The 25,308-nt window shown below is 41.8% G+C and overlaps 1 protein-coding gene across 4 annotated transcripts in view; it reads right to left on the reverse strand.

Annotated features, from left to right (window-relative positions):
* The window catches only part of PLCL1 (phospholipase C like 1 (inactive)), a 249,477-nt gene that overhangs the window by 14,936 nt on the left and 209,233 nt on the right, over positions 1-25,308 (reverse strand). For all 4 annotated transcript variants that reach the window (XM_089519489.1, XM_089519488.1, XM_089519491.1 and 1 more), the window contains 3 exons: positions 24,697-24,900; positions 16,988-17,063; positions 9,977-10,086 (listed from right to left, as the gene is read on the reverse strand). In XM_089519489.1, coding sequence (XP_089375615.1) covers positions 9,977-10,086; positions 16,988-17,063; positions 24,697-24,900 — 390 coding nt within the window. The remainder of the gene's footprint in view (positions 1-9,976; positions 10,087-16,987; positions 17,064-24,696; positions 24,901-25,308) is intronic.

Consider the following 25,308-nt stretch of genomic DNA (forward strand, 5'->3'; position numbering starts at 1 on the left):
TTCAACCAGTTCTCCACTCGTTCATTTCCAGTTCACAATCACTGTTCCACTCCATGCAAGTACAGAGCTGCAAGGCTGTTGTGTCAGGAGCCAATGAAGAGACCAATCTAAAGTGGTAGATAGATTAACACCCCCACATACCCATCCTTTTTTCATCATTCCTATTGCAGTGCCCGTTTAAAAGAGGTGGCAACATGATTCACACTGGCATGAAACAGTTCTTTGCTTTTCATACTCAGGTTGTGTTGTTGTACAAAATTTGCTCCTCAGTCCTGCTGAAACTACCCAGTCCTTCTCTATTTGGTGGGTTGCCAGAAGATATTCCTCTGCTCACAAGTATCTCCAGTCTGAAAGGCTGTCTTGCCCAAGTCCCACCAAAAGTTCAGGAATCACAGAAAAGGAAGTACCTTGGAATCACCTGCCAATAACAATCACTTGAACAGTAGACAGAATTGATGCATAGGTTACCTGGATAGTCTTCCCCACTATGGCGAGATGTATCATATCATATTCTTATTTCAATTATAGTCATTATTTCTGAATTAGCATCTATCTCTCCAAACTAGGAATGTGTAAATTTTATGCAGATCTGAGTCTTCTTTTTTTGTCATCTCTTTTGGTGCTGGTTAAGTAACTGGATCATTGTCTTTCTCCCTTCTACTGTAAATTTCAAGAAAAGCAGCCAATTAAATAGGGAAGCAACCACACAGCTATTTAGTGGCCCAACACAATTTAGTTCCTAATGAAAAATCCAAAGGAGCCCTGAGCAGGAATGAGCCACAGATGTCTTCAAGCAGACATTAGGCAGCCATTTGCTGGAGCTGGCAGAGAGATAACCAAGTTCTGAGTTTCCTCCATTAAGAAGGGGACTGGAATGCATGGCCTAAAAGGCTCCTTGCCACTTCTGTGATTTTGTGTGGCATCTTTCTCTTGAAAATCTTGCAACACCTTCAAATATGATCTTTCTTCAAGGAGAAATGTTCTATGCACAGGGAAAGGTAAAGACCCCAACTAGATTAACGACTGTGCATGTATTTGTGGCTCACATGCAGTGAAACAAATGTGCATGTAATCACCAGCTGTGACTCCCTGCATGAGGTTGTCACGTTTTTTATTACATAGAGAGAAATGGCCTGCACAGCAAACTCTTATGCTTTATAGGCCACATGTACACATGTGAAATGAGCTAGAAGAATGAGCCTCTGACTGGCATCAAGTTAACAGATTGCACCTGGGATGGGGTTCCTGTGACCTTAATCCTTAACAGACATGTTCACAGGATGAGTACCATAAAGCTCTGTCAAGCAGGACAAAAAAGATGTCTTCCCTTGCCTTCCAGAGAATGGCTGAAGCAGAAACATGGGGTCTGAGAGATGAGAGATGGCAGGAGGTTGGACTAGGTGGCTTTTGACATCCCTTCTAACTCTACAGTTCTATGATTCCATTAGTCTAACCATCCCTACTTATTTATTGCTTGAACTCTGAGTCCCACCTATGTGTGTGTCTATACAGAACTTGGAAATTACCTTGGACAACTACTCCCTAAAACCCCAAACCAGGTAGAAGGTTCTGGGAGTTGCCATCCAAAAAAAAAAAAAACCCAAGTAATTTTCCTATGCCCTGATTGGGTATGATACGTATTGCACATATGGAATAATATCTGTTACCTGTCTTGTCTAAAAACTGCATTTCTCTTGCCAAATGGAACAAAGAACAACAAAAAAGAAAAAGAAAAAAGCAATGGATTGCACAGGGTTTTCCACTTCAAATACTCTCCTTTTAAACTAATGCAAATGAACAGTCTTCCTGACTGCCACCTTTCCTCACTTCCTTTAATTAAGTGCACGGCAGGAGCAGGGAAAGCTTTGATGTTTGTGTCCCAGTTGAAAATGTCACCATTTCAGGAAAAGGGCCATCTGTATGATAGAAGCTCCTGTAGTCTTCTTCAATAGACAGAGGTGGCATATTCAAGAGGACTGGAAGAATGAGAAAAACAGACCAGCGTGCATGTGGGGGTGGTTTTGTTTAAGCAATGCAACTCTCTTCTGCCACCATCTCATCTTGAATTAGGAGTATAAATATTATCTAAGTGCCTATCTGAGAACTTTCTAAATGCACACAAATCCTTTCAAATTCAACATCTTGGCTCCTATTGTGTATGAGAGCCATAGCTATTCATCAGATTCATGGGTGACAGAAATACTTGGCTTTCTTAGATTTTTCCTGCTTCTGCCAACTCAATAATATGACTGATTCTTATCTGTCACTTGTATTCCAGTCCTCAACAGACTAATTTGGATGTTATGTCCTACACATCCCACCAGCTATTTCTTTCACATATGCGTGTTTTCAGATATACAACCAAAGTGTTGGACATATTACAGGCTAGATCCAACTTTCCACTGGCTATTGCAGGAGAACTTTCTTCCGTTCATATACCCACTTCAGTCTCTGTACAAACTCCAATGCTGTTTCAGAGGGTTTTCCAGATCTGATTTTGTGGAAGAATGAGGGCTAGCAATGGGGACGAGAGATCATTCTCTGTTAGTTCTACTGGTTCACATCCTTCTACAGACAAAATGCCACCAATAGATATTGCCTTGGCTTCTAGGGAGAACTGAAGTTTCATTTGTTCTAGGACTCATTTGTTTGTCTCTTTATCCACCTGTGGTATTCTCACAACTCTTCTCCAGCACTACATCTCAAAAGAGTTGGTTTTCTTTCTGTCAGTTTTCTTTACTGTCCACCTCTCACTCCTATACCGAGTGATGGGAAATACGATGGCATGGGCAATCCTAACTTTAGTGTACAGTAGTGTATCTTTGAACCTCAGGATCTTGTCTAGTTTTTCATAGCTGCCCTTTCCAGTCTCAATCTTCTGATTTCTTGACTGCAATCTCCATCCTAATCAATGATTGATCTAAGGTATGGGAAATCTTTTAACTATTATAATTTCCTCATTGCCTATATTCAATTCATGTCAGTTCCTGACATAGTGTGACACACAATCTTACATAAAATAAAGTACTCTCATGAAGAGAATTCCAGAACTCTTGGAGGTCATCCCAAACCTGTTTCCCTGCCCCCTATGCCTCTGCATTCTCTCACATTGGTTTGCCTACTACATTGATCTAATGGACCAGGCAAATGTATGTGCAGTTAGTGATGCTTTCTAAAACAGGATTCTCTGAAGTCACCATTCCTTGCAAAACAGTATAGAATTCAGCCCCCTCCCCTAAATTACCTGGGCTTGCAAAATAAAATATCTTTTTATTAAAAAAAAACCACAAGATTGTAAAATAGATAGAGAATGCAGGTAACTTCTATGGTAAAATGCTTGGAAAACAAAACCATTATATGAAAGAACCATTGACATGAAGAACTCATTTTGTGGGCGACAAGGACACTTAACTTGCCTAGTGGGATTATACACTGTCTCTAGCTATTTTCCAACACAATAGCTGGCAGCCCAAAGACATAGGTTAAGACACTCAGATTGATTAATAATTGCCTTGGCTAGATTAGGAGTTCAGTAGTTTTTTTCCATTAAGAGTTGGCCAAGAATTTTTCATCACTAGCTGATGATCACATCAACGCCCATTGAAAACACTGTCTTGTACATGAAGAGGATCCACCAGGAGTCTGCCTATTTTTAGCCTCTCACAAGAAAAGACAAACCTTGTGCTGTCAACAAGCAAAAGGAAGCTCTCATGAGGGCGTTTGTAAAGTTTGTCAACAGGGAATCAGGATATGATGTGACTCTGAACGATCTAATAATAAATGCCCCTTAATTTTGCAGATCTTTAGAATGCACAAAATCCTCCACTACTAGAATTTAGCTTAGCCTAACTGGCCTCAGGCTAGGAGTTGGCTTAGGGTGTGGGGACCATGCTTATTTCAAAGGTCAAGACATTTGCTAATCATCTGTGCTTGTCACAAACAAGTAGACTTCAGCGTTGAAAATGTAGGGGATTTTGGACTATAGCCTCCAATTTTCCCCTACTAGTGTGGTTATAAGACCTGCTAATTGGAGGACTCTGAGTTGTTGTTTGAAAAAAATACATTTCCAAGGTCTGGTTGAGATCATCCTTTTTGGAAGAAGGTGAAGAAAATTAACTGATTGTATGAAAATAGTTGTTTCTTCTTGTTTTCTTTTGTTTTGCTGGGTTTTTAGTTTTATATATTTACATATAGAATAATTATTAATCAAGGAGAAGAGACAAGATACCTCAATAATTAAGAAGATCTGTTTAGATAATTTGTAGAAAATTGAGAAGATGAGATCGTATTGTATTGCATTAGTGTGATACTATAAAAAATTGTTCTGTAGCTTGTAGTGATTTATAAAAAACTGGATTTTTTTGCATAATTATACATCAATGAAATTATCAAAAAAGAAAAAGAAAAAGAAAAAAACCTAGTTTAGTACTGCCAGAAGGGATAGCTCTTCCTTTAAAGAGAGTGAGGCAGCTGCCTCAAACAACAAATGTGAGGTGTCATGAAAGAGCAGCAACCCATTTTGATTGCGTTTTTTTACTGCCATGAACTGGGAGAGATGTTTGTGAGATTTTCTGCCTCAGATGTCAAAACAACTCAGACGGCCTGTGGTATAACATACGGGTGGGAGCAAAGAATATGTTGCTCTCCCTTAGGTAGCAAAAGTTCTTGGGCCAACTCTTGTCAAAGCGTTCCTAACTTTCAAGATTTTAAAAAAAGTATTTCATAACATAGCCCCAACTGGACGTCACATTGTTGTTGTATGCCTTCAAGTTCTTTCTGACTTATAGCAACTTATGGGATTTTCTGGAGCTGAGAGTATGTGACTTGTCCAGGGTCACCCAGTGGGTTTCCAGGGTCAAACAGGAAATCAAATCCTGATCTCCAGAGTCATAGTCCCACATTCAAACCACTACTCTCCAGCACAGCATAGGGACTAGCAAAGCCTTCTGCTTATCTGAAATCAGCTCTTTGTTAATATATGTCTGGTTATGAATAATTCCAGGATCACTGTTAGACATGGCCTTTTAGTTCCAAAAAGAAAAACTGCACTTCAGAAAGAAGCTAAATATAGTATAAATTAAGACAGAGCAAATATACAGCTGTCTGTGGCTCTGGAATTCTTTTGAAAGAAAGGAAACAAACAGACCTTACTTTTTATCTCTACTGGGAGCCAGATTGTTCATCTGGAACATCATGCCAAAGAAAGGTGGATATTTGAAGTCCAGAGCCCTTCTTTATCATAAATAACAGGATATCATCCAAACAACATCTGCAAGTAATTCTATGGGAACATATTACTAGATTACACACGTTGGTCTATAAAGAAACATGCAGCCTTACACTGATATCTTTGTTTCTCTTCAGTGGCACTGGACTCTAAGGCGGGATATAGACCGCCAGAAAGAGGCAGCCAGGATCTGTCTCTCTTTTCCGTGTAGCCGCGCTGCAGCAAACAAACTGTGTGGCACGGCTACGCGGAAAGAAAAGGAGCGCTGAAAAGTGGCTCCTTTTAGCGTCGCTGCAAACTGCCTGCGGCGGCGCGAGCACATCACTGCCGTGCGTACCCATCTGGACAGAGCGCAGCTGTGTGTGCCGTGTATATGGTGCTGCACAGCGATGACGTCCTGGTGACGTCCTAGGGTTGTGGGGCGTCTACAAACGGCGCCCCGAGGCAACCCTAGCATGTCGCCAAGACATGCTAGAGGGCCCGTTTGTCGAGGGCCTAAGACACTTTTTTTTTTCCATGCAAAGGAGACACAAAGGAAACTGCTCCTACAAGAAAGTTAGGGGTCGGGAGACTTGGTAGCTCCAATGCAAAGGGGTAAGTGAAACCACTCTCAGTTCTATCCTGAATTTTAAAGTACCGTAGTTGCAGTTTTAAAGATTCTGAGCAGCACCTTTAAAACCTGGACTAAAACCTGGAGTACGTTTACTACTCCATGGAAATCAGATCCTCCAACAGGAAAAGTAACTTTTTCTGATTTCCTCCCCACTCCTCCACACACCGCTGGCCATCTTCCATGCCTTTCAAAGGTTCTCCCAGCTCTGTAGCAGATTCCATGGTAATGCAGAGTGGACTGGCAAAAAATGTCTTTCCCCAACAGGGTTTCCAGGTCTTCCATTTTGTACAGGAGGTGCTGATGTGCGGTTTAAGAATCCAGTACTATATGACAGCCAAGAGTTTATCGCATGGGGCTTAAACCGCTCCCCAGCGCGTTCTAACGGGGGCGAGCGGGCGCGCACACGGAACGCCATGGGCACCGGATGGGGCCCAAAACCAGGTCCCCAAAAGTGGGGCCCTGCTCTGCCAGGTGAGGGCTTGTGAGGCCAAGGGAGCCCAGCTCACCACCCTCAACTTCGGGCAAGATGCAGATCAGATTCCTCATTCCCACCAGGAACGTAGCCAAGGGGGGGTGGTTCTTGGGGTCCGGATCCCCCGTTCCATTAGAAAAATGAATGGTGTGTGCTGCTGCGCCACCGCGCCCAAGCCCCATTATAATGGTGGCACTTAGTCTGGATCCCCCCCTTCCCATAATCCTGGCTACGTCCCTGTTCCCACTGTTAGAACACTCCTCTGAATTGAGTTTTTATAAAAGAACCATGAAAGAACTACTGTCTGAAAAAAGAGTTGTCTCACTTTAACATGACTCCAACTGAACACAGTCGTGTCTGAAACGGTTCTCAGTGTGAACGGCACACATATAAATCGATGAGGAAATCAAATTATACCCTAGTGGGAATGAGCCCTTAGAGACTCAAAACTGCTAGCTTCCCTTCTGGTAAACTGTTATTAAGTGACACCACTGAGAACAGAAAGATTGGTGAGATTGCTGGGCTGAATGAAAGTGTGGTTCCGAAAATGATCTTTTAAGTGATGCACAAAATGAGTCACAAAGATGACCCCTACAATGAGTAAACAGATCAATGATTTCTGTTGTTCACTAAAAATGGCTTAGAGACTATGACATTTTCTGAACAGTATAAGGCAGCCAGACCACCCAGTGCATTTTAACTGTAAAAATTTATTTCAGTCTAAATGAGAAGATATTCCACAGTAATTTTCATATCTGTATTTCCTTTGTTGGCCTTCTGGAAGACAGTCCACACACTTCATGTTTCCAACAGCCTTGCAAACCTTTTGCTGTGTTGCACATTTCTAGAACCAAAATTCTTATTTGTCATTCTAAAAAACAAAAATAATTTGAATGTGCTCAAGGTGTTTTGCATTAAAATATGACACTATCTTATGCTGAGTGAGATTCTAGGTCCATTTCAGCCATAGGCCTAGAAAAAGTGATTTCCCACATCTACTCTGGCAGCAATATTACAAGGGTCAATAACATCACCCACAACATCACAAAAGTATTTACCTGCTTTTCCTCCAATGTGATATATGCTATTCTATGCCAGCAATGGCCCTCTACACTCTACATTGGACAAACAGAACAGTTGCTACACAAGAAGATTAATGGGTACAAATCTGACATTAGAAATTGCAAGTCCCAAAAACCAGTTGTAGAACATTTCAACCATCCTAGACACACAGTAAAGGATTTACAGGTCACAGTATTTGAACAAGGAAATTACAAAGAAAGACTAGAGCGAGAAAAGCTGAATTGAAATATATTGGTAAATTCCAATCCATTAGCAGAAGTATGAACAAAGAGAATGGCTTGGTAACGCAGTACATATATTAATACAAGAGCCCTGGCTATTGCATATATAATAAAAAGAATCTTCTTAGAGAGTGTTCTGAACCCAAGGAAAATTACTTTTGATCACACATCAACTGGCCATTATAACGATCTAGAAGACCTATATCATCTTATGCAGCCCTTTGAAAATTGTGGGCTTTCACTTCATCCACCACTGGCAAACAGTTCTTGGAAACATGTATGGTTGAAAAAGCTCCCCCATCCCCCCGGCTACCTTACTCCAATGAACAACTGCTCTCCCAGCTAGAGACCTTTCCCAACACTGCTTCCTGAGAAATGTCAAGTACCCAAAATTAAACAGGTGTGGGTGTTAGGTTAGGCAGGCTTCATTCCTTTTAAAATCAATGAAAGAAGTTAAGAGCCAAAGGTGGATCCCCAGAGAAGGATCTGCCTGTAGGCAATCACACTGGTTCATTCATGGAAATTTATGAGAAGCCCTTTCCCCCTTATTTTTTTCTGTTTTTTTTCTTACCAGAGAAAATCCATTAGGATTAAATGAATGAATGTTTATTGCTAAATAATATAAGCCATCACAATTCAGTATAACTGGGATAAAAAAACCCAAACAAATAAAATATAGTAACAATAATAATTTTAAACAGATTACAGGCGACGGGCAAATAATAAAATAAATATACAAATTCAAAAATATAAAATCATATTTAATATAAATAAAAAGCAGGGAACCATGTATCTTCATAATCCCTGTATAATTCTTATAAATGATTTTGATGCTTAGATCTTAATTAACATGCAGCCAAGGCAAATTTTGTGACCATAACAGTGGTATATGCATTGTTGCCAGCCAACAGGATACAAATGTGCTCAAGGGGAGATCAATTGAAAGAGAATGGAGAATATAATTAAGAAACTTTGATCTAGAGACAGCACAGAGAGGACATTGCAAAAGATAGTGCTAGATGTACTCCACTTCCCCTGACTCATATGTGCAAAATCTTTGATGCACAAGAGTACTATTATATCTTTCCATCTCCAAACATTTCCCGAGAAAACATAATTCGCTGCATTACTGCCATTAATCTTTAGGCCCATTTTGTAACAGCCTTGCTTTGACTTTCTTTTATGGCACAGACCCAGAAGGATAGTGCTCACCCAGAAGTGCAAAGCATCCTTGTCTATAATCATTATTCCTGTGTGAGTTCATTAATAATTTCACAGATCATTTAATTACACATACATAATTAACAATGGGATATCCACAGTATCGAACTAGATACAAAACATGCAGTGTCGGCCATTACAAAACAAGTGTAATTCAGCGCAATACAATGGCCTGGAAGGTGGGGGGAAATCTTCCTTCTACACAGAGTTGTCCAAAGAGTAACCTCTGAAAACATAGCTGAGAACCCCCATACATTTTTAGAGGACCTCTGGGGGAATTTTCCAGGACAGTTATTAAGTGAATGGAAGGCACTTGGTCACAACTGTGGGGCCTCACTGTTGCCATGTGTGAATCAAGACTATGGTTTAGAATGTATTCAACATTTTCCAGATATTGGCGCACTCCAGTTTCCTTCAGTCCCAGTTACATTGGCCTATGATGAAAGATGGTGGGAGTTGCAGTTCACCAGCATTTGGAGGACCACAGGTGCCCACCCCTGTCCTCCACCTACACAATACAGATAAGCACTGGACATTGTGGGCAACCTTTCCCTCAAAAAACCTTGGCTGATGTTTTTAGACTACAGCTCCCAGATCCAGAGATCAGAGGTTGTAATAAAAAAGGTAAGATTTCCAAGCTCTGATGCAATGATACTGAACTTCTCATTGTGTTGTGCATGGGCCCCAAGGAACCTCCAAGGAACTGGAAGTTCTCTTACACTGGCCTAATGAAGGGAATTTTCCTCTTCCACCCTTATCAATCTATCACTAGATCAACCGATTGAGCAGTTTTGAGCAGAAGGTATAATACAAAATCCAAAACAGCGAAAATGGATGACAACTGAAAAATATAACTTGTAATAATTTGGTTTCACAGAATGAGGAAGCCTACTTTGAGCCATTCTCTGAAGCAAAAATTCATCTTTGAACTATAAAATGCTTACTGTGAATCCCATTAAGGTTTATTTGACTAAGGATTACTTTAATCTCTTAATGCAATGAAATGCTTCCCTTCATTATGATAGTTATAGATCAGCATATTCATGCCATTGTATCAATATCCATTTTACTGCAACAAACACAGAATTGAACCAAAACAGATCCCCTAGAGAAAGAAAGATCTTAAGCTTTGCATTTACCTTCAGCACAGTAATGTTCCATGCAAAACTCTCAATGGCTTTGCTGAGCTTTCTTCCTTTCAGGCCCTCCTTTGTTCCCAGGTCATGAAGTTCTTCATGGAGTTTCATTCCTGCCAAAATGTGTGGTAAAGGAAAGAAGAAGTCAATGAACAACAGACAAATAAATATTAAAATATGTATTTGTTTCCCATGCTCCAGGAGGCTTAATACATATACAGTAGCTACACAGTGATCTAACTACATCTTAAACAAGAATGATTATAGAGCCTCCAGATTATTTAATTAAAAGAAAGTTCTACTGTGTTTAGTGGGACTTTTCATCGAGAAAAGTGTGCATGCAACCTTTAGTGTTTTATTGGATCCTAGTGAAATGTCCTGTCCTTGTTCATCATTAATGCTGCAGGTGTCCTGGGGTCGAAACACAATAGGACTTTGTGAACCTGGCTGAAAAAGAAAGATTCCAAAATGGTCTAAAGAAGTGTGAGTTCTTGAAATATAGCTCCTTGAGTTTTGGCTTGCTGGTGTTGCCTCCATATCCACTTGTTTCATACTTTGATGGTTCGATTTGTAGCAATGTTTTGGATCTGCACTAGGACGCTTCCACGGTTGGTTTTAATAAAAAATCCGGGACATTGTTTAGTTTGAAGCTATAGTTTGAAGTTTCTCCTTTGAATTTTTTTTAACTACTTACAGTTCTAATGTTATAGTGTACAGATGGCATTTCACCATAACTCTAAGACATTTCTTAATTTTATTTTTATTCCACTATGTCTTGGACCAAAAAAAGAAACCCAGACAAGGGCAGGAATAACTTGTGGTACCTGGTGCCAGGAATTGCCAGAAAAATAAGATTACCAGAAAACAGAAATATTGTTCAGATATTGTTTTAAAACCCAAGACTGATAGCAACAAATACCACAACTCCTCAATATATTTACCTGATCTGGAGAGCTCTAAATCACTTTGTTTGTGTCTCTATTGGAACCATGTCAGTGTAGAAGACTATATTGTGCAGAGGTGGAGCTTCTGTCCATTGCTACTGCAACAGTACCCTCAAATCTCAGCATGTGATTATTTCCCATAGTTACATGGCAGCCATTCATTTATTTGGAAGGGATCATGGGGATACATTGCAGGGCAGTAATGGAATGGACCTAGGCCTTCTTACTGATCATTCAAAATCAGTGCCTGCATCTTATCTATGACCTTTTTTTGCATGTATATAGAAAAAGCATGAAAACCCAGTGACTTGATATTTTTTAAAAAAACATATTCAAGCACAGTTCCTACACACACATCCAAGATTCTTTGTATACAGTGGGGAGGGACAACTATGCAGACGCTGGGGTCAACATGCTCCCTCCAATGCTCTCCCCTCAGGATGCACCATCCAAAAGCACACCAAAAGCACTTCTTTTTCCCCCATATCCCAGACCAAGTGGTGACCAGAGGAGACACCATCATTTCTGGTCACCATTTTGATTGAAATAAGGAAAAAAAGAGAAGATATCTGGGGAAACTGAGGTTCTGAGAGACAGAGGATTATGTAAGGGTATTTTGTGTATTACCATGCTTTGCACAAGATTTTTGGATTATCCCCCCCCCCCCCCCCCAAATCACTCTAGAAATTAGGGGACTCAGGATTCCTGGGATTCTATTATTCATTATTATACAACAGTTACTTCAGCAGAAAGACTCTATTACAGTAACAAAGTATTCGGGAAACATTGGATGCAACTACACTGTAGGAATAATGCAGTTTGGCAGCACTTTAACTGCCATGGATCCATCCTACAGAATCCTGGGATTTCTAGTTTTGTGAGATATCAGCACTCTTTGGCAGAGAAAACCGTATTGAACTATAAATCCCAGGATACCATAAGATGAGCTACAGCACTTAAAGTGGCATCAAACGGCATTATTTCTGCAGTTTAGATGCACTCAAAGTGGTGTCATATGAGCAATGATGTAGAAAGAGAATGCTAACACAAAGAAAGGGAGCTAGCAGGGTCTCTTAGAGTTTCATAGACTCATTTATTATTTCTTTCAGAGGGCTACAACCACAGAATTGCATTATGTGGGCACTTCTGGTATATACTGTACAAGTTAGGCAACTAATTTTGACTAACATTCACAGGCATACACAGTGCATGATACAAAATACTGGTCAAAAGAAATAGAAAAGTCATGATAAAAATAGAAAAGTAATGAGTAGTGTTAATGATTTGTCTCCCCGTGAACAATTCTTCTTCCCAGGAATGTGTGTATTTATTTACGAGTATTTAGGAGACACTGGACCTGGTTGTAAAGAACTCTTACCAAAGGAAGAGTCACGGGGAAACTACAATTAGTTTAATTCAGTTAAGCCTGTGAAAATCCTAAATATTGATTGCACTTAAACAAATTCAAGCCTTAGTTATACAAGCTTCATCTCATTCAGTTGTTATAGTGATATTAATCTGGTTAGTAAAATGCATTTAAGTCACCTTAAACAAGGCTTTAATGAAGTAAGCAAGCATGTGGAAGAGGTTTGTGCTGGCTAAACTAATCAAAAATCAATTTAATTAAAACAGATGCTACTTTCTAATTGAGATAATCTCAATTACCTTAATTAGATGTAAGATACAACAGATGTAAGATACAAAACACACACAGTGGAGCAGAATAAGACTTTACACCATCTAGATGTGAAAGTCACATCTCTTGGTTTCAAAGAATAGAAGAAATTATTCAAAATGTTGATTTCTTGGTTGACTGGTGTGTTTTCTCTCTCTCCAGAATTAGAATATCTGCTGCCAAGCTGGTATGCAGAAGCAGAGTCAGAGGCACTTGTATGCTGAATTACTTAATTGGCTTGTACCACTAAAGCACTTTGGCTTGTCACATGCTTTTGAGCATTATTTAACCATGCTAGGGAAAACATTTCCTATCCTCAGGTTTCAACGCATGTCTGCTGTGGTTGCAGAACTTGGAAAGTTGCTCTCAAGAAGAAAGGAACATTGGTACTTACCTGTGATACATTCATTTCCAGCATTTAAGGTCCTAAAATCCTGAAGATTGGGTAGCTCCTCCCATTTTCAGGAAAGAAAACAAGACCCCGGCTCCCCTGTGGGAGGGGCTAGCCCCCCTTGGAAGTCAGTCATTAGCCAGCCAAAGTGAACAGATCAACAGAGACGATATTAGATCATCAAACTGCTACTGACACAAAACCAAGCAAAAATGTACAGTAAACTCTAGACATACAATTCTATGTCCAACTAAGAACACAAGCTAACATAGACAGTGTACAGACCGCTGGCCTGCACCCGCCCTTTCCCTGACGGATCGGGGCCTCAGCTGCCACAGTGGCAGCCCTGAGGCTCCGATCCGCCGCTTTTCCAGGCCGTGGGGAAGCAGCAAATGGCTGCTTCCTTGTGGCCTGGAAAGGAGTGTCCTTGGGGCTTCAAGCCCCAAGGACACCCCAACAGCAGCGGGGAAAAAGAGAAAGGGGCCACTTGGCCCCTTTCTCTTTAGTGTCGCTGGCGCAGCTGTGTAAAGGATGCGCCAGCGACACAGACAAAGGAAGGAGCTCCGTTTCGGAGCTCCTTCCGGCACTGCTGAAAGGGCGCCACAGACCATTACAACGTACTAGGGTTGTGGGGCATCTGGAAAGGATGCCCTGAGGTAACCCTAGTACATGTGCAGGCCAGCGTTTTGAGCTGGTCTGTACAGCACCATAAGGTATAAATCCTGGGTTGAAAACATGCCAAGTGCTGCTGAGATCCGTTGTCAGAATCCAAGGGTAAGTAGGATGTTAGGACCTTATCTGCTGGGAATGAATGTATCACAGGTAAGTACCAACGTTTCTTTTCCCAGCAGGCAAGGTTGTAACATCCTAAAGATCGGGATTTACCAAAGCCCCATAGATAGGGAGAGATGTGCTTACGGTCCTACAAAGTATCCCAGCCCCACCTGCTACAGAACTTTTCCCCAAATACCACTTCTACTGATTGGAAGATGTCTAACTTATAATGCCTGATGAAGGTAGAAACGGACTTCCATGTAGCCGTCCTGCAGACTTCCGCAAAGGGTGCCCTAATAGCAAGCACCTGCAGACACCTTCCTCCTTATGGATTAAATAAATAATAATAAATAATAAAAATTTTATTTATATACCGCCCTTCCATCAGATCAGGGCGGTTTACAACAGATTAAAAACAATACATAGGCAGTAAAACCATACAATAAATCAATAAAAACAAAGACAGAAAAGCCCCGGATTAGCCAATCCCTTGCCAGTGTGGAGGGAGGAGCCCTAGAGGACTTTAATCAGGGAATGCGATCCCAAACAGGAAGGTCTTTAAGTCCCGTCTGAATTGGGCCAGGGAGGTGGCTGAGCCCATGCTGATGGATGGGAACAAACAGCACCTCTGATAACCTAATATCGCTGGTCCTCCTCACGTAGATCTTAACTGCTTTACGCACATCCAGTGTGTGCCATATCCAGCTCCTTGGCAAAGCGAGGGCAGAATGATGGTGGCAGTATGTCCTGCGACACATGAAACACATAGTTCATCTTGGGAGTGAAGGATGGATCCAGCTGCAACCCAGAGTCTGGTCTGAAGATGCACAGGTCACTGCACACTAACAGTGCACCGAGCTCAGAGATGCAGCATGCTAAGGTGATGGCTGTGAGGAATAGAACCTTCCAGAAGAGGTGTTTCAATAAAAAAAATTGTGAAGCGGTTCCAACAGCTTAACTGTCAGAGCCTTGATAACGGTATGGAGATCCTATGATGGAAAACAATGGTGGGATCTTATTGGTCACACCTTTGAGCAGTCTTTTGATATGAGGGTGGCTGAGAATTTGGCTGCCTTCCTAGGAGGCAAAATAGATGTAATTGTGGCCAGTACCTCTTGACTGTATTGGGCTGTAAGCCGCATCCCATGCCATCCTGGAGAAAGTCAACCTGAGATAGTCCATGTACTTGAGCTTGCAGCATCTGCAGCATGCCCTGAAGGTGTATTCATAGATCTGGTCCATGGATAAACACCTGGAAGAGACAATGGACTCCACCACCTCTGGAGAATATCTGCAGCGATCTAACATCTGTCACTCAATCTCCAAGTGTGAAGCTGAAGCCAGGCTGGGTACGCATGGAGGACCTGCCCCTAAAGACACGCCAAGACCATGTCCAGGATTTCTTAAAACTATGCTCTCCTCAGCCATAATGGCTCCATTCTCCCTGATGGATGTCTGTCCTGCTCAGCCAATCTGCCATAGAGTTCAGTTCTCCCTGAAGTGCGACCTGAGAGGGGATGGCTCATCGGCCACCAATCTGGCCTCCTCCACCGACATCCACCTCGGCAATCAAGGGACTCTGCTCCCCCGCAGGGAACTGGGGAATGCTGTGGGTAGGGAAGCCAGGAGACTCTGCAGGAAATAGTGCTAGGTAATTCCTCACAAAGACAAAGAAGTTTGTCTGGATCAAAAAATGTGTCCTACTAGGAGTGTAGGCAGGAAAAATACTGACTTCCAAGGGGGTGGGCCAGCCCCTCTCACAGGGGAGCCAGGGTCTGTTTTTTCTTTCTTGCCTATTAGGAGCAAGTGGGAGAAGCTATCTGATCTTCAGGATGTTACGACTCTGTCTGCTGGAAATTGAAAATAATGACTTACAAATGAGCAGTGGGAGGATGATGCTCTGAGACCCAGAGCATCTGCATGTTATGTGCCTTCAAGTCATATCTGACTTATGGCAACCCTAAGGCAAATGAGGTATTCTTCTGAAGCTGAGATAATGTGATTTACCCAAGGTCACCCAGTGATTTTTCATGGTCAAGTGGATATTGAAACCATTGCCTCCAAAATCCTAGTTTAACACTCTAACCAGTCTGCCATATCATTCAACTACTATTTAGTTATGGGTAATGTTAGTCTTTCAATATATTCGTTAATTACCAAATTAATCTTCCTATCAATGTTGGTTTTAAAGGAAAGACATTGCTATGCTTCCTGAAATCTTAAGGTGCTGCTTCTGTCAAGTTGTGAGGAAACACGGAGCATTTCATACTACTTTTTCTTTTTGCTGTATAACTGAGAACATGTTACTTAAACGTTTGCCTCGACAGTTAAACCTCTATCAGTCTGGCCACATAGCAGGCCTCTTGTCTTCACATTATAATAAATGGGTGATACAAAAGAAAGTTCTATTACTGGTCAACCAGAATTGTGTTAGATTGTCATCTAATAATAATTTTGCTTGATGTTATTTTACCTGTGGCCTCAACAAAAATTTATTTCGTTATCTGATTAAACTAGTTTTACTCTTTGCGATAGCTTATAGCTTTTGAAACTTATTTTATTTGTGGTTTTGAAAATAAAAATTTGAATTGAAAATGAGTAAGGCTTTGTGACATGGGCTCGAAGTAGAGAAGCAGACAGGGGCGACTTCCAGATGCTCTGGCAGCATGGCGTTTGATGACACACACCCCCAGAGTGCCCAGATGGCTCCAGAAGTCTTCACTTTCAGTTATTAATTAACCACCATTAGTCCTTTTGCCTGTTCTGCCTATGCAATTGGCAGCAATTTTCCACAATCTTCCAAGGCTCTATACAGAAATCGTGAGGATTGAACTTGGGACCTTCTGTACAGTATATAGAGTATGTATCCTATCACATGCCCTTCTGCATATGCTTTTCAACTGTTTTGGAAGGTATGCCACAGCATCACAGCAGCATTAGTTGTGTAGGAACACTCATCCCATCCTCATAAGGCCATTTTCTTAACTTTCCCTTTGCCCATCTATAAGATGTAACTTCCTTGAATGGCTGCACACTCTCACTCTTCTGGCACTGAGAACTACACCTCCTTGGTTTCATGAATGGCTATCATGGCATAGCCTAATTTTGACTTTCAGCAGCAAAATGGAATGTAGTATCACTAATGTTTGGTTTGGGCAACTGTAGCAAAGCAACAGATTTGGAACAACCATCATCCCCAAAGTCCCTTCAAGAAAATTAAAAAGAGTTACCTGCTTTCTGGCATTGGACAATCTTGGCATGAACAGTGTCTGCTGTTTCTATTAAGAATTTGCTCTCTTGAATCATCTGTGTGGGAATATAATAATAAAAAGGTTGCTTCTTTTACCATCTTTGTCTTCTTCTCCTCCTTCTCTCTCTCCCACTCTCTCTTTCTCTCAGCATGTATTCAAAAAGCCTTGCTCATTCATTCCTGTAAAAGGTGCCCCATTCTATAACAAACTAAATGAGAAATGATAGGAGAAATTCAATAGGCATTTGTTTTATGTCAGATCAACATGATCTTGACAGCTTGGCAGAAATGCAAGATACAGCATCGGCTGGAAATGGAAGCAGAAAACAATTACAAACTTAGGGCTGTCAGTATCTTGAATGTTTTCAAATGAGCAAACACAGTTGTGCCTCTACTAACAATCCTGTGTCTGCTCAAGGTAGTATCCAAGGCCTGTGTGTCCATCAGGAGTATGGAAATCACCAGCAGGGCAGATATTCCTTCCCCCAGCTTGCCTCTGAAATCTGCTCTTGAAAGCTGGGACAGATTTGGAGGGAGGGAGAGAAGGAAGCTAAGCTGTAGAAGGGAAAAGAACAATAGGAAGTCCTGTGGTAGGAGTGAAAATCCATTCATGTGCAGTGACACCAATGGGAGGTGTGGGGTGCAGATTGCACCAGGTGACATCCCAGGGGAGCGGTGTGTGATAAATGGGAGTCCCTCCATTTATCAGGGCCTTCTCCCCAGCTAACAAAGAGTTAACTGGGGGGGGGGCCTGTTTTTTATGAGGAGAATTACACCACTGGTGTTGTGAAGGCAGCCACCCAATCAGATGGCCATTGGCGGATAACTTTCTGAGGGGTGCTGAGGAGATGTTACATGAGAGAAAGCCTGAGGGAAAGCAAGGTCTCAGTCTGTGGTCTTGTCTCTGTATTAGTCAGGGTGTCAGGTTTGGAGTATGTTATGTCTGGCTGACATGACAGGAGCCCTGGTGATGCAGTGGTTAAATGTCTAATGCAGCCATTTATTCGCAAACCACAAGGTTGTGAGTTCAATACCAGCCAGAGGCTCAGGGTTGATTTAGCATGGCATCCTTCCAAGGTTGCTAAAATGAATAGCCTACTTGTTGGGGCCATTTATCTTACACATTGTAAATCGCTTAGGGAGTGCTTAAGTACACTGATAAGTTGTATAGAAATGTATTTGCTATTGCTACGATTATAATTTTGTAATTGATACTTTACGTTTGTGCCTGGAGGACCAGTTGTCCTCCATGTTTTGTTTCTTTAATGTCCTTTACTTTAGAATAAACCTTTTCCTTAAATACTGGCTCTTTACACCCCTTTTCACGGCCTTAGCTCAGCTACTGCCTCACCGGTTGTCAATTACCAATAGCAGTTCCCAGCAGTGTCCCAATGAATTGCTGGAGTGTAACGGGTTAATCAATGGGTGGTGGCAGAGTGTTGTTTTTGGGATTAAGGGGGTCCCATCCAGTTCAGCGGGAGTGAAGTGGGACCATAGAGAACCTTCTCATGGTGGCAACAGGTTCCTCTGCTTGTCTTACTTCCTGGGAGGGAATTTAAGACACTGGGTCAAACCCTCCTCCCACTCTGGTGTGTGTGTATGTGCTACATCTGGTGCTGGCCCTTTCTTAAATGCCTGGCACTCTCCCTGAAGATGGCAGAAGAGGAAGAAGATGGGTAAGTGTGCCCCTTACATCTCCTCCTGCTTCCCAGGGCAGCCAGGCAAATGAGAGAACAAGTGAGGCAGCGGGAGGGGAGGGGAGGGGAGGCAGGTGAATCCACTGCCACTCTTAATATTTTAACATATTAAAATATTATCTCTTAGGGTCTTAAGTATCACAGATTCAATTAAAATCACTTTGTACTAGAAAGATGTTCACAAAATCTTGAAGAAAGTTAAGTAATTTGAAATGTTTATTGTCACTGAGTTGGAATCAAACTTAGTCTTACCTACAGAAGACCAAGTAAAATCAACAGAACTTTAGTTAATAAAGTATACCTATACAAAAATAACACAGATTTCAATCAGTATGTTTTAATTCTGATTAAGTCTGGATCCCACCTACTGTCCTTGCCTGCACTGGGTCAGCTCATCCATCTGTGTACTCTCCATTCACAGTATTTTCAATTCTAGTTTTATGTGTACTCACACTCTTTGGGGGTGGAAATACCCTTTGCTATATGATCACAGGTGATTTGTAGGGTGAGACATCCCAGTGGTTTTACATCATCGTCTTAAATTCGACTGTTTAGACTGTGTGCCAAGTTTTAAAGGCAGCAGTGGTGCCAATGTTTGGTAGTGGATGCAGATGAGCAGAAAAACAAAATCTATCAACTCACATCTGCCTTTGTCCATCACAGCTTTCCTCAATCTCTAGATGTGTTGGACTACAAGTGAACATTGGGAGTTGTAACTCAAAGTATATGAGAGCACCAAGATCATCTAACTAGACATAGTATGCCTGTAGAATTCTGTTTTAGAGATCACTACTAACGTTGTTAGACTGCCTGTGTGTGTTGCATAGTGGGAAGCATAAAAAAAATCCCTGCACTGCTAAAGTCAGTAGTATACAGAATTTCAGAAATCCAGAGAGACAGCCATTCTAGTCCGTTTTAGCAATCAATCAATCAATCAATCAATAAATAAATAAATAAATAAATAAATAAAGGAATCCAGTAGCTCCTTTTATGAGTAATCAGTTTAGTCTAGTATAAGCTTTCATAGACTTCAGTCCATCTCATCAGATGCAAGACTATGCTAGAATAAATCAGTCTCAAAGGTGCTACTGGATTCCTTTGTGCTTTTTTATGGAGCAGGAGAGAGATTCAAAAAACTTCATTCTCCCTCTGTTTGATACACATACAGACAGATACCAAAAATTTGGAAAGATTACAGTGATTTTTAAGGAGAAATCAATTATATCTGATTTACAGTCCAAACCAAATGATGTTTGCTCAGAGACAAGGCAATTGGCAGTCAGTGATGGTTATTTTTAGTAAATATGCTTATAGTTGCATTGTTTGGCTGCAATCTGATGTATATTTACTAAGCAATAAACTACTTGTTTCTGGATAAACACACACAGAACTAGGTTGAAAGTCACCTCGAGACCTGACTTTAAAGGACACTTATTAAAGCACTTGAAACATTTCTATGGTGGCTAGGTTTCCCTATCATTATCATCATATGGAAGTACATTCCTCTTAATTCAGCTAACCATGACAAAATTGGATGGGTCTAAATATTTAAAATATAATAAAATAATCCTTTAAGTGCTACTGTGTACTGGAAAGGACAAAGTAGCCAAGCCCACAAACTCGGTTTTTCATACACCTAAGAATTCCAAAAGTTTACCATTTTGATGCAGATATGGAGAAAGTGTAGGCCAGTGATGGTGAACCTTTTAGAGGCCGAGTGCCCAAAGTGCAACCCAAAAACCACTTATTTATTGCAAAGTGCCATGTCACTCTGGCTTTCTAGTAACAAACTCTGGCAAACTCTGTGTTGGGGTGACGGCACAGGTGCCCTTAGAGAGAGCTCTGAGTGCCACCTTTGGCACGCATGCCATAGGTTCTCCATCACTGGTGTAGGCTGTGAACTGTATACAGCCCCAAGGTAATTTCTGTGGCCCTCCAGAGGATCCCATGCTACCCAGTTGATCAGCCCAATACCATTTTCTGCCTAAGCCAGAGCAGCAGACAATAATAATAATAATAATAATAATAATAATAATTTGTTTTATTTATATACCGCTATTCCAAAGATCATAGCGGTGAACAGCAAGTAAGCTAATTAGCAAGGAAGCTAATTTGCCCCCAACAGTCTGGGTACTCATTTTAGCGACCTCAGAAGGATGCAAGCCTGAGTCGAGCTTGGGCCCTTTTGCTGGTCTTGAACTCGCAACCTTGTGGTTTTGAGTGAATGGCTGCAGTACAGGCATTTAACCACTGCGCCACCAGGGCTCCAAGTACTTAGCACTCAGGGTCTAAAATTATTTTCATTTCTGAGCCAGAAAATGCCATGACATACCTCTCCCACTCCCTGGCACAAAAAACAAAATTGTAAATTCAGTTTTTAATAATTTGCTATCCTTTCATGAAAATCAAACTGTGCTGACAGAGGTAACCACTTCACCCTACCTAATTAGGGTTGCCATAAGTCAGGAGCTCCAAACCGGGACAAATGTAGGACAAATGTAGGGCAACATTTTCAAATGTAGGACACATTTTTTTTAAAATGGAGAACGTGCAAAAAAATTGAGGTTTTTTAAAAAATGTTAATATAAATGCATGTTTTTTAAGCATGATCAAAATGGAGGACATTTTGGCATTATTCCTAGACAGATGGCAGAAATGGACTTGCCCTCGGGTTCAACTGTACTTCTCAGAAGTGTGTACTTGGGCAAGGGACTGTGGTTTTTCTTCACTGCGCATGAGTTTGTAAAAATTACAGCAAGTTACATTGGCCAAGCCTCAGAGGCTTGTTGATATCAATATCACCATCATCATCATCATCATCACCACTATAATTAGCCAAGAAAGGCAGACTTGTTAGCATTCAAAGTGCCATAAATACACAGAAAATGCGCTTGCATACATTTAATAATAAAAAATAATGGGGAAAAAATAAAAAACAAGGCAGGGGTGTATATATTTCATAATAAAAATTAATGTAATAAAATAAAACAAGCAATAATAAAAATTAATGAAATGAAATAAAACAAGCAATAATAAAAATTAATGAAATAAAATAAAACAAGCAATAATAAAAATTAAAGAAATAAAATAAAACAAGCAATAATAAAAATTAATGAAAAAAATAAAACAAGCAATAATAAAAATTAATAAAATAAAACAAGCAATAATAAAAATAATAAAATAAAACAAGCAATAATAAAAATTAATGAAATAAAATAAAACAAGCAATAATAAAAATTAATGAAATAAAATAAAACAAGCAATAATAAAAATTAAAGAAATAAAAAAAATGAAAAGCAATAATAAAAATTAATAAAATAAAATAAAATAACTATTTTATATTTTTAAAAATAATTTAAAAACCCCAAAAAACCAAGGCAGACCTAATGGCCACTGACTCAGCTCTCCTCCTCCTCCTCCTCCTCCGGCCCAATTCTGCCCTGGCCCCTTCAAGGCACCCTTCCTCCGGATCCTTCCTCCTCCTCCTCCTCCTCTGTCCCAATTCTGCCCTGGCCCCTTCAAGGCACCCTTCCTCCTCCTCCTCCTCTCCTCCTCCTCTCCTCCGGCCCAATTCTGCCCTGGCCCCTTCAAGGCACCCTTCCTCCGGATCCTTCCTCCTCCTCCTCCTCCTCTGTCCCAATTCTGCCCTGGCCCCTTCAAGGCACCCTTCCTCCGGCTCCTTCCTCCTCCCCTCCTCCTTAGGATGGCTGGCGCGCATGCGCGTGCGGAAGGAAGTGGGGCAGGCGCGCGCGTGCAGAGGGAAGCAGGGCAGGCGCGCGCACCGCCACTGGCCCCTGCTGAGGCCTGAGCGGCGCGCGCCAAGGAGCCCGTCCTCTTTGGCCAGCTGGCCAATGGCTGGCTGGCCAAAGCTAGGGACGAGCTCCTGTTATGGAGCCCCGTGCGCGCGCGCATGGGTGGGCAAGCCCTGACGCGGTGGCGGCGGTGCTTCTGCCGCTGAGGAGGAGGAGGAAGGCGGAGCCGGAGGAGGAGGTGGGTTGGCGCTGCCCAGCCCACCACTAAGAGGAGGAGGAGGTGGGTTGGCACCGTAGCCAGCCGTATTAGCGGCAGCGGCTATGGCCACAGGAGGAGCGGACCCAAAACCGGGAACAAGGCGTGGGGGCCCCCCAAACCGGACCGTGACCGTGAGGGCCCCCCCAAAAGCGTGATTGTCACGGGGGCCGCCGGGTTATGGCATCCCTATACCTAATGGTAGGCCAGCCCTGCAGCCTTTTTCATGATTCTGAACAGTTTGTCTCCCTTCTTGAAGGCCCCCATTGTCACCATCTCTTCTGTGCTTCTCCACTAGCCTTGCCCCAAAGCCACAGACATATCTGCTTCCGTAGAATGTCATCATTGCTTCGTTTTCTCTCATATCTACCTTCTTTGCTTCTTTTCCATTTGTGTCCTCACATTCTTGTCTGGGCTGGTCCTCAGAATAAGAAGACTGAGGAATATGGAGGGGGTGGATCATTAAGTCCAATTGCTAAACCTGTAAGGGACCTACGATGCAGGGTGTACGTTTAGCATCCCTAACCAATGGCTGTCCAGCGCCTTCTACCAAAATCTCATCCACAGCAGGAGAACCTACCATCTTCTAGGTAGCCAAGAAGACTCATCTGGTGAACAACCTACAATTTGCTATCTACGGTTTCCAGCCATTCCTTCTAATTATATCCCCTGAAATATCAAGAGAACCAGCCTGCTAATTCTTCTCTGTGGCATCCCTGCAGATATTGGAAGTCCACTACCACACTGTCCCGCTACCCTCACCAGAAGACAATATTCTGTAGGCTTCAGCCATTCTTCACAAAATGTGATTTCTAGACTACTCATCAAGCCACCCACACTCCTCTGGATGTGCTGCAGGTTTTCAATGTCCTTTTTAAAATGCCGCATTCAGAATAGGATCCTGTTCTTCCAATGACTGAAAAATATATAATCATTACCAAGTTGTGTGGTTGTTGTTATGTGTCTTCAAGTTGTCCCTAACGTATGGTGACCCTAAGGTGAACTTATCATGGGGTTTTCTTGACATGTTTCTTCAGAGGAGGTTTGCCATTGCTGTCCTCTGAGGCAGAGAGAGTGTGACTTGCTCAAATTCGCCTAGTAGGTTTACATGGCTGAGCCAAGATTTAAACCCTGGTCTCCAGAGTCATAGATCAGTGCTCAAACCACTACACCACAGTGGCTGGGAGGGGGAATTAAATCAGAGATGGGGATCAGGTTTCCAGGGTAGAGGCAGGGAGCTGCACTGAGCCCATTTTCAATCCCTGTCCTTCAGGCTGCACCCACCTATTTCTGCAAAACTGGTCCCTTTTGGTTTTGGGGGAAAAAAATCTGTGGGCCATTCAAAAGGCTCAGGTCCAGACCCCCCCCCCCCAAAAAAAAAAAAAGGAATCTAAAAATGGGAGATTTGTGATATCTGGGTGCTTCTAGGAGGTGAGTCTTCATTTGAGACTTTTTTTTTCAGACAAAGGGGTTCAGGGACCCCTGCAGCACACTGGGTAGACTACATTCAGTTAAATGCTATAAAACCTTCGCTCCGGCATTAAACTGATTCCATACCCTATAGCAGACCTCAGAGTAGTAAGTGGAACAGTAGGCCTATGGCTACTGGGGCTGCTTGAACTTCTTTTGGCAATGCAAATGCTGCCAAGGTAAGCAAGATAATGATACTTCCCAAATGCTAGGTGTTGATGTTGAGTCCATGTGTAACAGCTCCTCCTCTCCAAGAAATCTGAGGAAACGCATGGGATAGAGTCAACTCTAAAAGGCCAGCCAAGACTTGATCTCCATCATCTACTGAAACCTTTCACTCACACTGACCACTTGATCATCAAACACCATAAAACTAAAATTAAGATTTTAGCATTCACCAGGCCTAAAGAGATTTACTGATGGGTGAAAGCGCCGGTGGAAGTATGCTCACCCCTCCCTAATTCCAACATCCCTTCAGCAGCAAACATCTAGCTAAGCACAAACAAACTCATACCTGGTTGTATGCAGCTAGAACCTTTTTCTGAACATCAGTTAGTGACCCCAAAGGTTCCAGGTAAGGAAAGCTGTCTTTCAGAGAGAGGGTCACTGAAGAAACATTGTCACTGTTGAGAAGTCGTGGGGACAAGGACAAAATGCACTGCTTCAAGCTGGTGATTGGTGGGAGTCCACAAAGCTCTTTAAGAGACAGAATTGTGTTCTGTTGAGAAAAGAAAAGGGAAAAAAACAGCATTAGTTTCCATCTGCTGGAGAGTATCATCCAGGTATATTTTATAAAAATGTGTGTGGATATCAAGGAGGATAGTTAATGAAGGGTAGGTGTAGGGGCTGGGGATCCTGATCAAGGAGCAAAATGCAGTGGCTTAAAGGAACAAACTAAAGGGTTTGTTGTAGGAACTCCATTAATATAAAAGAGATTTGTAGGGTGTTAAACTAATATAGAGGTAAAACTAGGTTTATTTTTGGATGCAGATGAGAGAGAAGGAAGAAGGTGGGAAGAGAAGAAGTGGAAATATCCCTAAGAGTATCAGTTCACATCGGAGAGATCAGGGAGGTGGATGAGGAAACTACAGAACTATTTTAACTTTGTCACTCATGCTCTCTGTAA

This window comes from Sceloporus occidentalis, unplaced genomic scaffold (genome assembly GCF_023333645.1).
Source record: "Sceloporus occidentalis isolate IW3139 unplaced genomic scaffold, rSceOcc1.0.p SCAF_4, whole genome shotgun sequence".
NCBI classification, from domain to species: Eukaryota; Metazoa; Chordata; class Lepidosauria; order Squamata; family Phrynosomatidae; genus Sceloporus; species Sceloporus occidentalis.